The 17,480-nt window shown below is 35.0% G+C and overlaps 2 protein-coding genes across 7 annotated transcripts in view; both read left to right on the top strand.

Moving 5' to 3' along the window:
- Nucleotides 1–7,548, top strand: part of capn5a (calpain 5a) — a 54,217-nt gene extending 46,669 nt beyond the window's left edge. The window contains exons 11-14 of one of the 3 annotated variants that reach the window (XR_012393720.1): nucleotides 800–921; nucleotides 2,097–2,233; nucleotides 5,174–6,344; nucleotides 6,428–7,548. Coding sequence is in view for 1 of the 3 variants with exons in the window: in NM_001080007.1 (NP_001073476.1) it covers nucleotides 800–921; nucleotides 2,097–2,233; nucleotides 5,174–5,356 (442 nt within the window). In the remaining 2 variants the exon portion in view is untranslated. 3 annotated transcript variants of the gene reach the window in all.
- A 2,764-nt stretch (nucleotides 7,549–10,312) lies between these two features.
- myo7aa (myosin VIIAa) overlaps nucleotides 10,313–17,480 on the top strand; it is a 111,066-nt gene continuing 103,898 nt past the window's right edge. For 3 of the 4 annotated variants that reach the window (XM_073928789.1, XM_073928791.1, XM_073928793.1), the window contains exon 1: nucleotides 12,909–12,949. The gene's annotated coding sequence lies outside the window, so the exon portion shown is untranslated. 4 annotated transcript variants of the gene reach the window in all.

Raw genomic sequence — 17,480 nt, forward strand, 5'->3', positions numbered from 1 at the left:
CTAGTTACATGCTAATTCATTCTAGAATTATGTTAACAACATGCTAATTTGTGCTAGAATCGTGCTAACATCATACTAGTTCATGTTGGAATCATGCTTACAACATACTAATTCATGCTAGAAACATGATAACAACATGCTAATTCATATTGGAATCATGCTAACAACATGCTAATTCATGCTAGAATCATGCTAACAACATGCTAATTCATGCTAGAAACATGCTAGCAACAAGCTATTTTATCCTATAAATATGCTAACAGCATGTTAAATCATGCTAATAACATGCTAATGTCTTAGAATCATACTAATTCATGCTAGAATCATGTTAACAACATGCTAATTTGTGCTAAAATCATGCTAACAACTTGCTAATTCATGCTAGAAACATGCTAGCAACAAGCTATTTTATCCTATAAATATGCTAACAGCATGCTAAATCATGCTAGTAACATGCTAATTTCTTAGAATCTTACTAATTCATGCTAGAATCATGTTAACTCATGCCAGTACCACGCTATTGCCAACCTCAGACACAGTAATCAACTTTAAATCTTTTTACTGGCTTGTTTCAGTCTTTAAAGTGGTTGTATTGTTGACTGCAGGGATCTTAAACATTCTTTTAGCCAACTTATTACTTTTTCAAACTAAATAAACTACTTCCAACAGGCATCCTCAAGCCACCATAAAGTTTGTCCTCAAACTTTACTATCTAGTTATTATTGTTATGTTTTGATACTCTGAAAAGCATAACCGTAAATTTAAACACGTCTGTGTGTATGCTTGTGTGTCTGTTCAGAGAGCTGACAGTAGACGAGCCACCGCAGACGTGCTGGACCAGTTGTTGTGGGTATCCTAAACTGGTGACCCAGGTTCATGTTATCAGAGCAGATGGACTCAAGGCTCTGGATGGAGATGGATGTAAGAAACATCACGGTCTAATCAGGGCTGTTGATCTATACGTTTTTTTTATTTAATTAATTACATGATGTGGCTGTTAATCTAATTGATGACTTTAATTATGTCACACACATAAATAAATACTGAGACATAAACTAACAAAAACTATCTTTAAACTTAAATATTTTGATCCGACATAGAATTCATTACAGATAAATGTTTTGACTTTGACCAAGATAGATGGATAGATTTGGGGTTACATTCAGTATGGGGGTGTGCGAGAGATCTGCAGCTGGGACGGCAACATCAACAGCCTGAGGTATCAAGACATTTGTGCTGCCCATTACATTACAAACCACAGGAGAGGGACAATTCTCCAGCAGGATAGCGCTCCTTCTCATACTTCAGCCTCCACATCAAAGCTCCTGAAAGCAAAGATGGTCAAGCTGCTCCAGGACTGGCCAGCCCAGTCACCAGACTTAAACATTATTGAGCATGTCTGGGCTAAGATGATGGAATAGGCATTAAAGATGAATCCAAAGAGTCTTGATGAACTCTGGGAGTCCTGCAAGAACGATTTCTTCGCCATTTCAGATGACTTTATTAATCAGTGATTTGAGTCATGTCAGAGATGTATGGATGCAGTCCTCCAAGCTCATGATGGAGCCACACACAATATTCATTCATGACTTTATATTCTATACTGGACATTATTTCTGTTCAGTGACAAAACTTTTGTCTAAGCAAAGTCAGAACTTACCGTCCAAAAGAAATAATTAACAATGAGCATGATCATATTTTATTTTGGTAAAATAAGCCTAATCTAGAGGCCTTTGTCTGTCATATAAGCCACTTCTGATACCAAATGATCAACTAGAAGTCAAGTTATTATTTGTTGTTCCTAAAACTTGGATAGGTGACAAGACTTTGCACAGGTAGTGTAGTGTTTGTTAACAGTATAAATGTACTTCTTCATGTGTGAATCCTCTAAATTAGAAGCAAACTGCTGGTTTTTGGTTTGTAATTAACAAATGAAGTAAACTGCAGATCAGTCAATGCTGGAAACTGAATATTTTTGTTTGCGTACAAGACTAAACTGTTGACCATTTGAAATTGTATTTATTTTTCATCTTTTTTCTTTTGTATTAAATGAAAAATGAGTGGCATGCATTGATGTGTTTGAGTGTGTGTTTCAGCGTCTGACCCGTACATCATCATCAGCTGTGAAGGAGAGAAGGTTTGCTCTCCGGTGCACAAAGACACACAGAGTCCAGACTTCGACGTCAAGGCTGTTTTCTACAGGAAGAAGCCCAAACAGCCCATTCGCATTCAGGTGATGCTCTATTATTAATCATTACTGTTTGAAGGAATCTAATCAGGCATTGTTCTCTCCTGTTAATTGTCTGCTTTCTCAAACTACTGTATTACTGTTTGGCATGTGGACTGCGAACGTCAATTTGCATATGCATTCACATTTATTCTTGGTGGAAAAATGAGTTGGTCATTTAATTTGAGCTGTAAACAAAATTTGGGTTATTGTTTGGGGGGTTTAATAAACTCATATTTATTTTCAACAATAGGAAAAAATTGATGAATGAGTGATTCATTGACTTGTTTATTCAAGGTTTTATTTTTGGTCAGTGTCACTTCTTTGGAGGCTGAGATCCAAATATGGTAGTCACATTTAGATTTGACCAATCCCAACTGAATGCTCCAGATCTAACCAATCAGAGTAAGCTCTTAGGTTTCGACCAATAACAACTAACTGCTTTAGATCTGACCACTCAGAGCGGAGTATTCTCTCAGGTTTTGACAAATCAACTTGTGTAGATCTGTCCAATTAGAGCAGAATAGGCTCTTATGTTTTGAGCAATCACAACAAACTGCTCTAGATCTGACCATTTAGGGCAGAGTAAGCACTCAGGTTTGACCGATCACAACTTACTGCTATATATCTGACCAATCAGAACAGAGTAGGCTCTCAGGTATTGACCAATCACAACCGACTTGTCTATATCTGTCTAATTAGAGCAGAATAGGCTCTTATGTTTTGAGCAATCACATCAAATTGTCTCAACTCTGACCATTTAGGGCAGAGTAAGCACTCAGGTTTGACTAATCACAACTTACTACTCCATATCTGACCAGTCAGAGCAGAGTAAGCTCTCAGATTTCGAGCAATCACTACTTACTTCTCCATATATGACCGATCAGAGCAGAGTAGGCTCTCAGGTTTTGACAAATCACAATAGACTTGTCTAGATCTGACCAATTAGAGCAGAATAGGCTCTTATGTTTTGAGCAATCACAACAAACTGCCCCAGATCTTAGCATTCCAGGCAGAGGCTCACATGTTTCAACCAATCAAAACTAACTGCTTCAGATCTGACCATTTAGAACAGAATAGGCCCCCAAGTTTTGACCAATCACAACTTACTTCTCCCTATTGGACCAATCAGAGAAGAGTAGGCTCTCAGGTTTTGACCAATCACAACTTACTTCTCCCTATTGGACCAATCAGAGAAGAGTAGGCTCTCAGGTTTTAACTAATCACAACTTACTTCTCCCTATCGGACCAATCAGAGAACAGTAGGCTCTCAGGTTTTGACCAATCACAACTTCTCCCTATCGGACCAATTAGAGCAGAATAGGCTCTCAGGTTTAACCAATCACAACTTACAACTCCAGATCTGATGAATAACAACAAAGTAGGCTCTCAGGTTTTGACCAATCACAACTTGCTACTCCTTATCTGACCAATTAAAGCAGAGTAGGCTTTGACGACTCGCAACCGAATTGTCTATATTTGACCAATTAGACAGAATGAACTCTTACATTTTGAACAATCACAGCAAACAGCCCCAGATCTTAACATTTCAGGCAGAGTAGGCTCACAAGTTTTGACCAATCACAACCAACTGCTTCAAATCTGTCCATTTAGATCAGAGTGGGCTTTCAAGTTTTGACCAATCACAACCAACTGCTTCAAATCTGTCCATTTAGATCAGAGTGGGCTCTCAAGTTTTGACCAATCACAACTTACTTCTCCCTATCTGATCAATCAGTGCACAGTTGGCTCTTGGGTATTGACAAATCACAGCCATGTTGTCAAGATCTAAGCAGTTAGAGCAAAATAGGCTGTCAGGTTTTGACCAATCACAACTTACTTCTCCCTATTGGACCAATCAAAGAAGAGTAGGCTCTCAGGTTTTGACAAATCACAATCAAATTGTCTAGATCTGACCAATTAGAGCAGAATAGGCTCTCAGGTTTAACCAATCACAACTTACAACTCCAGATCTGATGAAAAAGAACAAAGTAGGCTCTCAGGTTTTGACCAATCACAACTTGCTACTCCTTATCTGACCAATTAAAGCAGAGTAGGCTTTGACGACTCGCAACCGACTTGTCTATATTTGACCAATTAGACAGAATGAACTCTTACATTTTGAACAATCACAGCAAACAGCCCCAGATCTTAACATTTCAGGCAGAGTAGGCTCACAAGTTTTGACCAATCACAACCAACTGCTTCAAATCTGTCCATTTAGATCAGAGTGGGCTCTCAAGTTTTGACCAATCACAACTTACTTCTCCCTATCTGACCAATCAGTGCACAGTTGGCTCTTGGGTATTGACAAATCACAGCCATGTTGTCAAGATCTAACCAGTTAGAGCAAAATAGGCTGTTAGGTTTTGACTAATCACAACTGACTTGTACAGATCTGACCAATCAGAAAAGAATAGGTTCTTGGAAAGGCGGGGTTTAGAATAACAAAATCCTTGAACCAAGCATTTCAGACACGGTGAGAAAAGATGAGCTGATGCCGCATATAATATTATTAGTCAATAAATAGTTTCTTATATCATTGAATGGATGTAAACCAACAGTAGAAGATCTCTGAAACAACATAGGAAACTTTTAAAACGTCACAGTAGGGCACTTTAGAGTCAGTATGAAATCAAAATTTAATTTTTTTTTGCTAGCACACAATTAATCTATGCAGTTTAATCCACTTCAATCAAATCTGAGCATTAGCTTGTGCATTTGGAGTGGCGGTCCTTCTCTGATGACGTCACCTTGATACTTCAGCCACACTGTTTTTAACCACGCCTCTCTTACTGTTAGTTTGCTATGAGAAAATGATATGCAAAAAGAAAGCCCGGCCCCCTACTCAATATTCTGTTTCAGTTACAAGTACATCAGCATAGTGAAATTAGTCTCTTTCAGTTCACACAGACTTTAAGTTTATATTTCCGCTGTGTCCGTCAGATCTACAACAAGAACCTCCTGAGCGACTCGTTTATGGGTCAGGTGACTCTAAACGGCGACCTGTCTGACCTGCAGCAGCTTCACACCCTCCGCCTGCAGGATAAGGGCAGCCGCAAAAACAATGATCTCCCGGGCTTGCTGTCGGTCAGCCTGACCACCAGCGACGTCCTCACCAACATCTGACCGTCAGCACCTTCTGCTCTGCTGGTAAAACACTTCACGTGCTGCATCACGCATATAATGCTCTTTTTCTCTCGGGAATGTTTCTTGGATGCAAAATGTACCTGTTTACTTCTCTTAAAGGGACAGTTCACTTAAAATGTACAAGTAATGACTGTTTACGTATGCTAAAGCTTTTATTAGTTGTTGTTTTCCTGTCGTAAAAAAAAATAGATTATTTTATTTTATTGTAGGTTGTTGGAAACGCTTATTCATTGACATCCACAGTATCAAAGGTAGCAGTTTCCAACATTCTTCAAAATATCTTCTTTTGTGTTCAACAGAAGAAACATTGCGGATGAGCACTGCAGAAATGCTTTTCTTCAAGTTTTTGTCCTGTTTCTAGTTCAACTATCTGTTTTATTGTAGGTTGATGGAAATGGTTATCTATAGACATCCATTGTATCAAAATAATGGGTAGCAGTTTCCAACATTCTTCAAAATATCTTCTTTTGTGTTCAAAAGAAGAAAGAAACAAAAAATGCTTTTCTTTGAGTTTTTGTCCTGTTTCTAGTCTTAATATCTAAATGCTCTTAAATCATGAAGCGTTTCCTAGATAAGTGAAAAATATTGTGCTGTTTTCGGAAATAATGAGTCAAAATTAAGTGAGTTTTTCCATAAAACAAGCCAAATAATCTGCCAATACGGTAATCTTATTTCAAGGTGAAAACAAGATATTTTTGCTGATCCCATTGGCTGATTATTTGACTTGTTTAAAGAAAAACTCACTTCATTTTGACTCAATATTTCTGAAAACAACCCAAAGTTTTTACTAGTCTTGAAAATGCTTCTTGATTTAAGAAGTTGTACACTGCTTTTCTTAATTAGGTCTTGTTTTGAGTCCAAATAAATAAAATTCTTATATCAAGAAGCATTTTCTAGGCAAGCAAAACATATTGTCTTGTTTTCAGAAATAATATGCCAATATTAAAAGAGTTTTTCCTTAAAACAAGTTAAATAATCTGCCAATGGGGTCAGCAAAATAATCTTGTTTTTCCTTTTGACATAAGATTATTTTGCTGACCCCATTGGCAGATTATTTAACTTGTTTTAAGGAAAACTCACTTAATTTTGGCATATTATATCTTAAAACAAGACAGTATGTTTTGCTCGTTAAATTATGCTTGATTTTAGAGTTTTTAGATATTTGGACTAGAAACGAGACAAAAAATGTAAGTAAGAAAAGCATTTTTTGCAGTGTGTATATTTAGACTAGAAACAAAACAAAAACGAGCATTTCAGCAATGAGTAAATAATAACAATTTACATTTTCTAAGTGAACTATCCCTCATTTTCTGGTATTATGTGCTTTCCACTGTATTCGTCTCAACAATCTGGGTATTTTAGGACATCATATAATAGTATATGAGTAACATGCAGTAAATGCATTCACAAAGTATGCTGATTCAGATGCATTTCTGTTCTGTATGCCATTATAAACCATTCTTTCATTTGCCAAACATACACTTCAGGGTGAAGGGCTTCTAATGCATGCTCTGTTTACATGAAATCATTCAATATGGTGGGCATTTCTTAAATACATTTGCCATATTGTTGTCCACGTGTTGATTTTTACGTGCCTTTAATGAAACAACATCGTGTTTTACCAGAAGCAAGAGTTTATTTATAACATGGAAGATATCATTGAAAGAAGAGCCGATACATGAGGAGTGTAAATCGGTTTTAGAGCCATGTATAATTATGATTTTAAACATTAAGTTTTTTATTATGCATATTGTTAATGTTTACTATTTGACTATTACTATGTTGTTAATGTTTACAAGTCGGCTGCCATTTGAGCGATTGTTATCCATGTGTTGTAATGAGCAGGTATGTCCACCAGGTGTCAGTATATCAACAGATGAATCTTAATGTAAATCTGCGTGTTTTAAAAACCAAAATATTCTGCTCTCATTCAATATAAAACGCCAAGACACTTTTAAGATGAGAGTTTCACTACATCTGCGCCATTTCATTCTGAGTTTTATGTTTTTTTTCTCCGTTGATGTTGTTGTTTACTGATGAATTGATGTGCCTTATTAAAATGGGTAAAATAGCCAAAGATATCTTCATTATATTCAGTGATCTGTGTGTTATTTTGTATGTTATGTTATTCTCACTATTTCGCCGTATGAAATAAAGTCCAATTGAATGCTCAGGTTTCTTTTCATTTGAGCACATTTCAATATTGTAATATGTGCATGCATGACTATCCCATGAATATGCAACAGATGTTGTTTTGTTTTAGTTAGTAATTTCGGCAAATTTAATGGTATTATTTAAAACAAAATGTATATATTTTACTATATAATAGATGCTTAAATGACTGAAAGTGTGCAAAAAATAATAAATAAACTAAATAAAAGGAAGTAAATAAGTAGATCACAATGTAAATGTAGGTTGCTAGCATGTTTTAGCACACTACTTGTATATTTTCTAGCCATTTTAGAGCCTTTGAGAATGTTACAATCATGTTTTAACATTGTTTTAGAACACTTAGCATTTCTTTTTACATAATTTAGCATGTTGCTGGTATGTTTTAGTGTTTTAATATCATGCTAGCATGCTTTATCATGTTTGTTAGATGTCTTGCCACTATTTAATAGCATGTTGCTAGCATGTTTGTTTCTTAACATGTTTTTCACATCTTTAGCATATTAATGTATATTAATAGCATGTTTTAGCACTTAAATAGCATGATGCTAGTATGTTTTAGCTCATGGTTACAGTATTTTAGTATGTTGAGCCCATTTTTTGGTATTTTAATATATTGATCACATGTTTTAGCACTTGAATAACCATGTTTTAGCTTGTTTTGATATGTTGATAACATGTTTTAAGCCCTTAAATAGCTTACATATGTTGCTAGTATGCTTTAGCAGATGGTTAACATAGCTTAATATGTCCAACACAGTCTCTCACACACATATAACACACACACACACACACACACACACACACAAACACACAAACTACAATCATATAATGCTCCCACACATAACACACTCACAAACTTACACACAACACATAAAACACTCTCTCTCGCACACGGTCAAATATTTTGTCCCGTACTGTTTCTATGTAGAAATGAACATAGCAGACCTGCATAAAAAGTGTGTGTAAGCGTACAGCAGCAGACTGATGTTGTGATTGTGCAGAAATCAGCTTGTCGTCTGCAGGTTTCACTGCAGTAAAACTCATCTGTGGAGTCAAACGGGCCGTAAACAGTGACCTTTTCAAGACCCATGAAATACTGCCTGCTCATCTGCATTCAGCGCTCTTTCCCTTCAGTCCACTCAATGTTATCTGTCAAACATGCGTGTGTGTGTGTGTGTGGGTGTGGGTGGGTGGGTGCGTATTTCAGAATATATATGTGTGTGTCTGTTTGTGTTTGTTATATATTTGTGTGTGTGTGTGTGTGTGTGTGTTGTGTGAGACTTTGTGTTCTGTATGTGGTATGTGCGTGGGTGTGTGTTGTATGTATGAGTGTTTTATGTGTGTGGTGTGTGTGTGTGAGTGTATGTTTAAGAGTGTATATATGCGTGTGGTGTGTGTGTGTTTGTTTGTTTTGTTTGTGTGTTGTATGTACTATATGTATGTTTGTCGTTGTTTTACGTGTGTTGTGTTGTGTGTGTGTGTGTGTGTGTACAATTTATATGCGTGTTTTGTTTGTGTGCAGAGTGAGTGTGTGTAGGTGTGTTTGTGTTGTAAGTATGAGAGTGTTTTATGTGTGGTGTGTCTGAGTGGGTGTTTGTGAGTACGCGTAGTGTGTTTATATTTGTGTGTGTGTTGTATGTAGTATGTATATAGTGTGTGTGTGCAATTTATATGTGTGTTTTGTTTGTGTGCAGAGTCAGTGAGTGTGTAGGTGTGTGTGTGTTGTAAGTATGAGAGTGTTTTATGTGTGTGATGTGGCTGTTTGTGAGTGCGCGTAGTGTGTTTGTGTGTTTATATTTGTGTGTGTTTGTGTGTGTATGTATGTGTGTTGTGCATACACATATATAGTGTGTGTGTACAATTTATATGTGTGTTTTGTTTGTGTGCAGAGTGAGTGAGTGTGTGTGTGTTGTAAGTATGAGAGTGTTTTATGTGTGTGGTGTGTCTGAGTGTGTGTTTGTGAGTGCGCGTAGTGTGTTTCTGTGTTTATATTTGTGTGTGTGTGTGTGTGTGTGTGTGTTGTGTGTATATATATAGTGTGTGTGTACAATTTATAAATCAGGTGTGTGTGTGTGTGTGTGTGTGTGTGTTGTATGCATGTATGAGAGTGTTTTGTGTGAGTGAGTGTTTGTGAGTGCATATAGTATGTGTGTGTGTGTTAGAGATGTGTAGTGGGTTTGTTGGGTGTTTTCTGGGTGTTTTGTTGGGTGTAAGATCTTTTGGTTTGTATGTGTGTGAGATTGAAAATGTGTGTGTAATGTGTTTGAGAAAGTATGTTGTGTGTGATATGTTTGAGACTGTGTGTGTGTGTGTTTGTGTTTTTCAGTGTGTGTGTGTTATATGTGTGTTTCTAAGTGAGTGTGTGCCTGTGTTTGACAGTGTGTTGAGTGTTATAATGTACATGTGTTTGTGAGTAAGTGTGTGATGTGTTCGAGTGTTGTGTGTTTGTGTGTGTGTGTGTGTGTGTGTGTGTAGTGCATTAAAGAGTGTGTTGTTTGTCTGTGTTATGTTTGTGTGATGTGTTTGAGAGTGTGCGCGCGTGTGTGTGTACATTAAAGAGTGTGTTGTTTGTCTCCGTTATGTGTGTGTGATGTGTTTGTTATACGAGTTGTTTGTGTGTGTGCGCGTCTCCCGCTGAGCTGCTGTCACTCATCTGCTTGGCTCCTCCCCCTGCCTCCTGTGAGGATCAGTGCTGGTGAATGAGGAGAGAGTTGATAACCGTCTCACACAGCAGAAGACAACACACACACACACACACATACAGTCACGCAGTTCCTCTGCACATTCATCTTCATCAGGACACACCTGTGTGGATTCTTCTGCACACCTGAGGAGAGAGAGAGAGGGGGAAGAGAGAGAGAGTCATTCCTGCACTGTGGTGAGTGACACCGTCTGCTCCCGTCTCTGTTTATTCAGCTTTAAATCTCATTACTGAAAGCTTTTTCTCCTTTTCCACAAACCTATCTCACTAATTTATATGTAACGTATTGTTATGTTATTCATTGAAAAGATATTAGACTTTAATCAGTTTTATATTTCATGCTCTATTTTAATACTGTGTGGCATTTTTGTTTTTGTATATATATTTTAATACATTCATGCATTTGCATAATTATTACATCATAACTTATAACATATTTATTTGAAGCATTAAGTATATTCAAATCAGTTGAAGTTTATTTTGTAGTGCTTTTATTAATGCTTTTAAGCATTGTATAGTGCTTTTATTGGTTTTATTAATTGTATAGTGCATAATTAATTGTGTAGTAAAACGTGTGTGTGTGTTTGTGTTTGTGTGTGTACGTGTTTTTGTGACATCAGGACAAAAATCTGTATAATGACATGGGTATGACACAAGTATTATTACAAAAGGAGGTGAAATATGAGGACATTTCTCAAAATGCTTAGATAATCCTACAGAATGAGTTTAATCAGAGAGTAAAGCTGCACACAGTCTCCTGTGATGGTTGGGTTTAGGGGTGGGGTGGGGTGAGGGCAATACAATTTATGGTTTGGACAGTATAAAATGAATGGAAACCTATGTAATGTCCCCACTTTTCACAAAAACAAACGTGTGTGTGTGTGTGCACGCTTTATTTACTCTGTTTAGTGGGACAATTATATGTATCCTGCTTAGTTTTATATATCACCTTCATATGTATTTTAAACATATTTATTTAATTGTCTTTGACATACATTGTCCTCCTAACTATTCCTGTAAAGTGTAGTTTATTTTTATTTTTCATTTATTATTTTATTTATTTTATTATTATTTTATTTTTCGTTTTCATTTACATCAGTATTTGTATATTCTCACAACAGTACTTATGAGCTTATATATTTAAATTTGCATATTTATTTTAACTATTTTGTTGTAATTTGTAAATATTATGTTGTTGTAATTTTTCGTGATTTTTGTAGTATTTATTTGTTTTTTGTAACTTATTTAATAACTTCAGGCCGGTAGCCAGCCTGATATAAGTGGTGGTTCTGTTTCTCAAAATGTGGATCTTTTTGCAATTGTTCACCTCATTTACATTTTATGAGATTTAAATACTGCATTTTAGTGACATTTTAAGCACTATCTTTAGCTGGATTAGCTAGACCGTCATCATAATGACACATTTAATGTACCAAAATATTTCCTAAAGATTTAGAATAAAGAAAAATGAATGAATACTTATTTTTAAAATACAAATTTATTACATCATAAATCATTACAAAAAATAGGACTCTGTTAAAGTTTTAGATTAAAAACTGTAGCTTACTGTAGCCAACAAACTGGCCAGAACATTCAACTGTCCTCAGTCAGAATTTGGCTATTTGAATAATAAAAAATTAAAACTTAATAATAATAATAAAAGAGCTTCACTTTCTTGTAAAAAAATGCATTTGATTTGATTGAAAATTCATGAATAACACAAATAGCCAAATTAGTTTTCAAATTAATTTTTATATAGGATTCTGCTTGGTCTTAAAGCTTTTTTTGTGTGGATTAATTTCACAGTTTTTGAAGGAATACCAGTAAAAGTAAGACAAATGAGCTCGTGTATGGAACAAATTCTGGACCTTTGTCATTGAGGGGTAGGTCTTCCCAACCCACCCCTGGCTATGGGCCTGATTAGTTTTATTACTGATTTAATAAATAATCTTTGCTTTATATAACTAATTGCATACTACATTTAGTATATAACTAAATAATAAAATAAAATCATATCAATATTATATAGTTATAAAATCATAAATAATTTCACATATTAATTCTAAATATATACATTTATTAGCATGTTAATACATATGAATATGTATGTTTACGAATGCAATGACAAGACAGCATTACTTTCCTTTATTTTCTGTCCCATTTCCTCTTGTCCTTCACAGCAGTATTCATCCAGAAATGAGTGAATGCAGTGAAATCTGAGTGTTTTGTCTGTCTCTCCTCAAGGACGACACACAGATGCTGATGTTTGCAGCTTTTCTTACTTCTCAGCATTCAGTTTTACTCAGATTTTGCTCTCCGGTTGAGTTTGCAGTCAGAAACATCGAATAAATAATGCACTGATATCCGAAGCCACTACAAATACGGGTTCTGCCGTGAAAAGTGTAGCGTCAGTATAAACGGTGCAAATTACAGGGGCGCTTGACCTCATATTAACGCTTGATCCCCCTGAAGGACGTCAAACCGAGACTTGAGTAGGATACAGCTATTTAATTAGTCGAATTAGCATGCTCTGATCTATTTATTAAATAATGATACTAATAATTAAAATAATAGATAATATAAATATACATGTGATCACCCCTATAATGGTTCAAACCATTCTGAATGTACAATCGCGCCGTTAATTCTACGCGGGCAAATATATTCAGTCAGCGGTTGAATGACCACAAGCAGACGCTGTAAGTGTTCACACGACGCTTTTCTTATAAGATATGGGTTTAAATCTACACATATAGCCTAAAAATTATGTAAAATTAGACAGACTCGCTATATTTGTATTTTAATAGACACTTATGCCCAAGCACTGAAGTTAAACAGTAAAATAATAAGTGCAGTCTATCATCATCATCCATCGGTGCAACAAACTTGTAACGTTAACCGTTTGTTTTATATCGCATCTGCTAAAAATTGTCAATCATACACTCATAATTCATTAAACCAATGAAAATTTAAATAAACTTGATTTATAATATGCAGTTGAATTAAATATTTGAGTTTAACTGAGCATAAATAGCCTATCTGCTGTTCAAATTAAATAGAGATGTAACGTTTGATTTTTAATTTTTTTTTATGGTTATAGTGATGACCAAAATGATCACAGTTATCAATACTATTATGGTTTTAAAATGTCCTGATGTTATCTAAAATGTCACACACACTTATTCCATAAGTTTTGCAACTTAAAATGAAGAAATAACAAGTACAGTTTGTAGCGTTATGGAATTTTACTGGCAACTTAAACATGGATTCCTGCATTTTGATATGTTTACTTATGTTTGTATTATTTCATGTACATTTTGTGTGTGTTTTCTTCATTCATTTTCATTCAGTGTAGTCCCTTGCTATTTATTAGCCACATATATTAAATAATGTGTCACGAAATAATGTATGTGAATGCAGAATTTAAATGTTTGAAAAATGTTAAAATATTTAGCAGTAAAACATAGCAGTATGGAAAATGCGCAGGTAATTTATTCCAAAACAAAAGGTGGCTGACTTAAAAGTGACGACAAACTATGCAAAACATCACTTCAAATTTTTTTTTCGTGCTGTACTCATTTAAATGTTTCCACAACGTTAGAAACAGACGTTTTATTTTAGCCTTATAATTTGATGTTACGGTCATGTTGCCGTCTATTTAAATTTAGTGACAAGGCAGCACTGCCCCGATCGGGCCAGCAACGATTCTGTCTACTGTCCCGAGCATCTCTCACGCTGGCCCTGGGCCATCGGGCAGTCCTTATTGTTGAGCCCTGAATGTAACTTCGTGATAATGATAAATGGCGGATGTCTGAATTCCTTTCATACTCTATAGTACACACTTTTCTAATGGTTGTTTGGTAAATTCAAATTCAAATGTAGCACATACTCCAGGGCTGCGTCTGAAATTCAATTCAATTCACCTTTATTTGTGTAGCGCTTTTACAATGTAGATTGTGTCAAAGCAGCTTCACATAAAAGATCATAGTAAATAGAAACAGTGTCAGTTAAATTTTCAGAGTTTAAGTTCAGTTCAGTTTAGCTCAGTTCAGTGTGGTTTAATAATCACTACGGAGAGTCCAAACACTGAAGAGCAAATCCATCGATGCGTAGCTCTACAGATCCCGAACCATGCAAGCTAGTGGCGACAGCAGCGAAGAAAATAAAAAAAACTACACTAATTGTCAAATGTGAAGGGAAAAAAAACCTTGAGAGAAACCAGACTCGGTTGGGCACGACCGTTTCCATTTCTCTACTGGCCAAACGTCTTGTGCAGAGCTGCAGTCTCATCGGCAAAGGCTAGAAGCTGGAAGCTGAAGCTCAGCGAAGACTCATCTGTCCCTGGAGCCTCACAGGAATCAGTCTCATGCTCTTTACTCCTCCATGACCACCACAGCAGCTGCTCAGGATACGGGCTGGATCCAGGATATGGAAACCTTGGTATCATCTCGTCGCTGGTCTTGGATCAAATCAGTGATGCTGAGGGCTTCGGGATGAGTATCCCCAGGTAGAAATAGAGAATAAAGAGAATAATTAGCGTAGCTGCTGTTCATAGTGTTTATAAACAAGATGCAGAAACCAGCATGGAGCACATTCATGTATTATACAGCTAAGTGTATGCTTTACTAAAAAGATAGGTCTTAAATCTAAATCTCATACTTCCATACTATATAGTACTCTAAAATCAGTACGCGAGCAGAGTAGTGTGTCTTGAATTCATAGAATTCGGAAAACAGTATGCGAGATGTATCCGGATGACCTACTACTTCTGGCGAGATTTTGAAATGCGTACATAATGGACACTACGCTATCCCATGATGCACCTCAAGAGAATTCATGAATGGGAGTGAAGCGACGCAACTGGGTTGTTGTTAGATCAGATACTGTTGCAACCAGAAGTTAAATAGAATTGTTGGTATTATTTATTAAATTTCCCATTCATTGTATTGTTATTAACGTCTACCCCAACCCTAAACCCAACCATCACAGTCAGTAGTTGTACTGAGTACTATTTCTTATTTATTAAATTACCTATTAAATTGTATTTTATTAATGCCTACCCCAACCCTAAACCCAACGTCACAGTAATGTAAAAATATTATTTATTGTTGTAAAGTGTCACAAAAAAATGCTATATGGATTTGCGTATCTGCAGCTCTGCAGTGCCCTATCTAGACTTTACCACATAATTGACCAGGATAGATCATGTATAATAATGACATATGACGGATGTCTGAATTCCATTCATATTCATATTTATACTCTATAGTATATATTTTTTTCTAAAGATTGTGTATTAAATTCAAATATTGTACATACTCCAGTAGTAGGCGATTTCAGATGCAGCCACTGAGAAGGATCTTGAAGGGGGCGGGGCATGTCAGATACTAGAGAGCATTTGATTGGTCAGAAGATTTGATAAGAAACTTAAGTAATGTAATAAAAAAAAAATCGTCAATCTATTTAAGTCAAAGTGACAAACTTCCACCTTTATATCTTTTAAATGTGAATTGTGTCACTGTTTTGGAGCACACTAGCTTATATAAATATCCTTAAAACTAACATACTGATACTAACACCTAAAAAACGTTATTTAAATTTCACTGGAACTTTAATGATAATGAACATTTGGAACGGTAATCATCAGAAAATTGACCGTGGTTTACTTTGAGGCAATCGTGACGGTTGCACTAAAGTTTAGATGAGTACAGGATGAGCCGTATACAGGATCTGCCTGGAGATCATTTTAAGACTCTCGAATCTGTGCTGTCGTGATCAGAGCGGCACCCTGTGGATTTTGGACTAAGATCTTCTTAATTTGCTCTGATCCTTCCGTACTTGTTTTATACTGTATCTACTGTATCGTCTTTGGTTCATGATAATGACTGTATGGTCTTATGGTTTGTTTTAAATTCATCACCATCTGAATTTTGGGTTTGTTTTAGTCTGAAGGTCACAGTTTGATTATTTTCATACTTATTTGTGTTGTTCAGTCTTTATCATGTTAGTTTAGCTGTTGCACTGGCTTTACTGGATATAAAACACAACACTGGTGTTATCAAAGAGGAGCCTGTAAGTTTATTTTTTATAGAAGTTAATAGAGGTTTTCCTGCTATTGTCTTTATTTGTATTATTGAGATACTGTTATTGTTTTATTAAGTTTATTGTTTTCATTTTATTTTTATTCCCCTTTTTATTTTCATTTTTAGTTTTATTAATTTTTGTTTAATCATTGGCTTTGTATTTGTTGTGTTTTTTGTGTAAATGTTTCTATATTTTTCTTGTAGAAATAATATTCTATTCTTAATCTGATTATTATCATGAATTATTTTGTTTTTTAATAAAACTTTTAATATTTGGATTATTATTATTATTATTATTATTATTATTGCAATTTACAGCAATTCAAATGTACAATTTACAATAACTTAAAATGATTACAATTTTCGTATTTTATCTATCTATTTTTAGATGTTCCATTTCAAGACAATATTGGTCAAAAAATTATAGATAAAAATTTTCCCCAATTTTATTTTAAAAATGTTTTTGTCGTTTAACTGTTTTTGTCATTTTGTATTAGCTTTTTTTATTAGCATCTCATTTTACTTTACTCAACTTTTTTATTTCAAGTAACAAAAGTACAACTTATTTAAAATGTCCCCCTTTTTATTTTAATTTGAGTTTTAAACATTTTCTTTGATTAACTTTTTTTTGAGTCTGTCATCAGTTTTATTAATATCATGAATTAATGTTTATTTTTGATTCTGTTTTCAATCGTCAGTTTAATTGCATTTTATTATTACATTTTAGCCATTTTTTAAAATAAATTAATTTACTCATTTATTTTTATTTAAAATACTTCAACTAAATATTTTAAGAAAATTGCAATAATATTAAAAACATTGTAGTCATTTTTATTTAAAAGTTTTGTTCATTTAACCCATATCCTGGCTCTCCCTCTGCTCCCGTTCATCCCAACAGTGTGACCTTTATTTGCAGACGTCAGCTGCTGTAATTAGGCAGTAAAATATTAATGTCCATGTGCATGTCGCTCTATTCAGACATTTATCCTGATCGGCCTGCGTGTCCAGCCCAGATTAACCAGCTAGACTTACAACAGAGCTTTGACCACTGTTATTACTGATGAAGAGGAAAATACTACATTTCACATACTTAAAATCAACATTAACTGAAATATGAGAATAAATATAATATATAAATATTGTAATA

This window comes from Danio rerio, chromosome 18 (assembly GCF_049306965.1).
Source record: "Danio rerio strain Tuebingen ecotype United States chromosome 18, GRCz12tu, whole genome shotgun sequence".
In the NCBI taxonomy this organism is placed as follows: domain Eukaryota; kingdom Metazoa; phylum Chordata; class Actinopteri; order Cypriniformes; family Danionidae; genus Danio; species Danio rerio.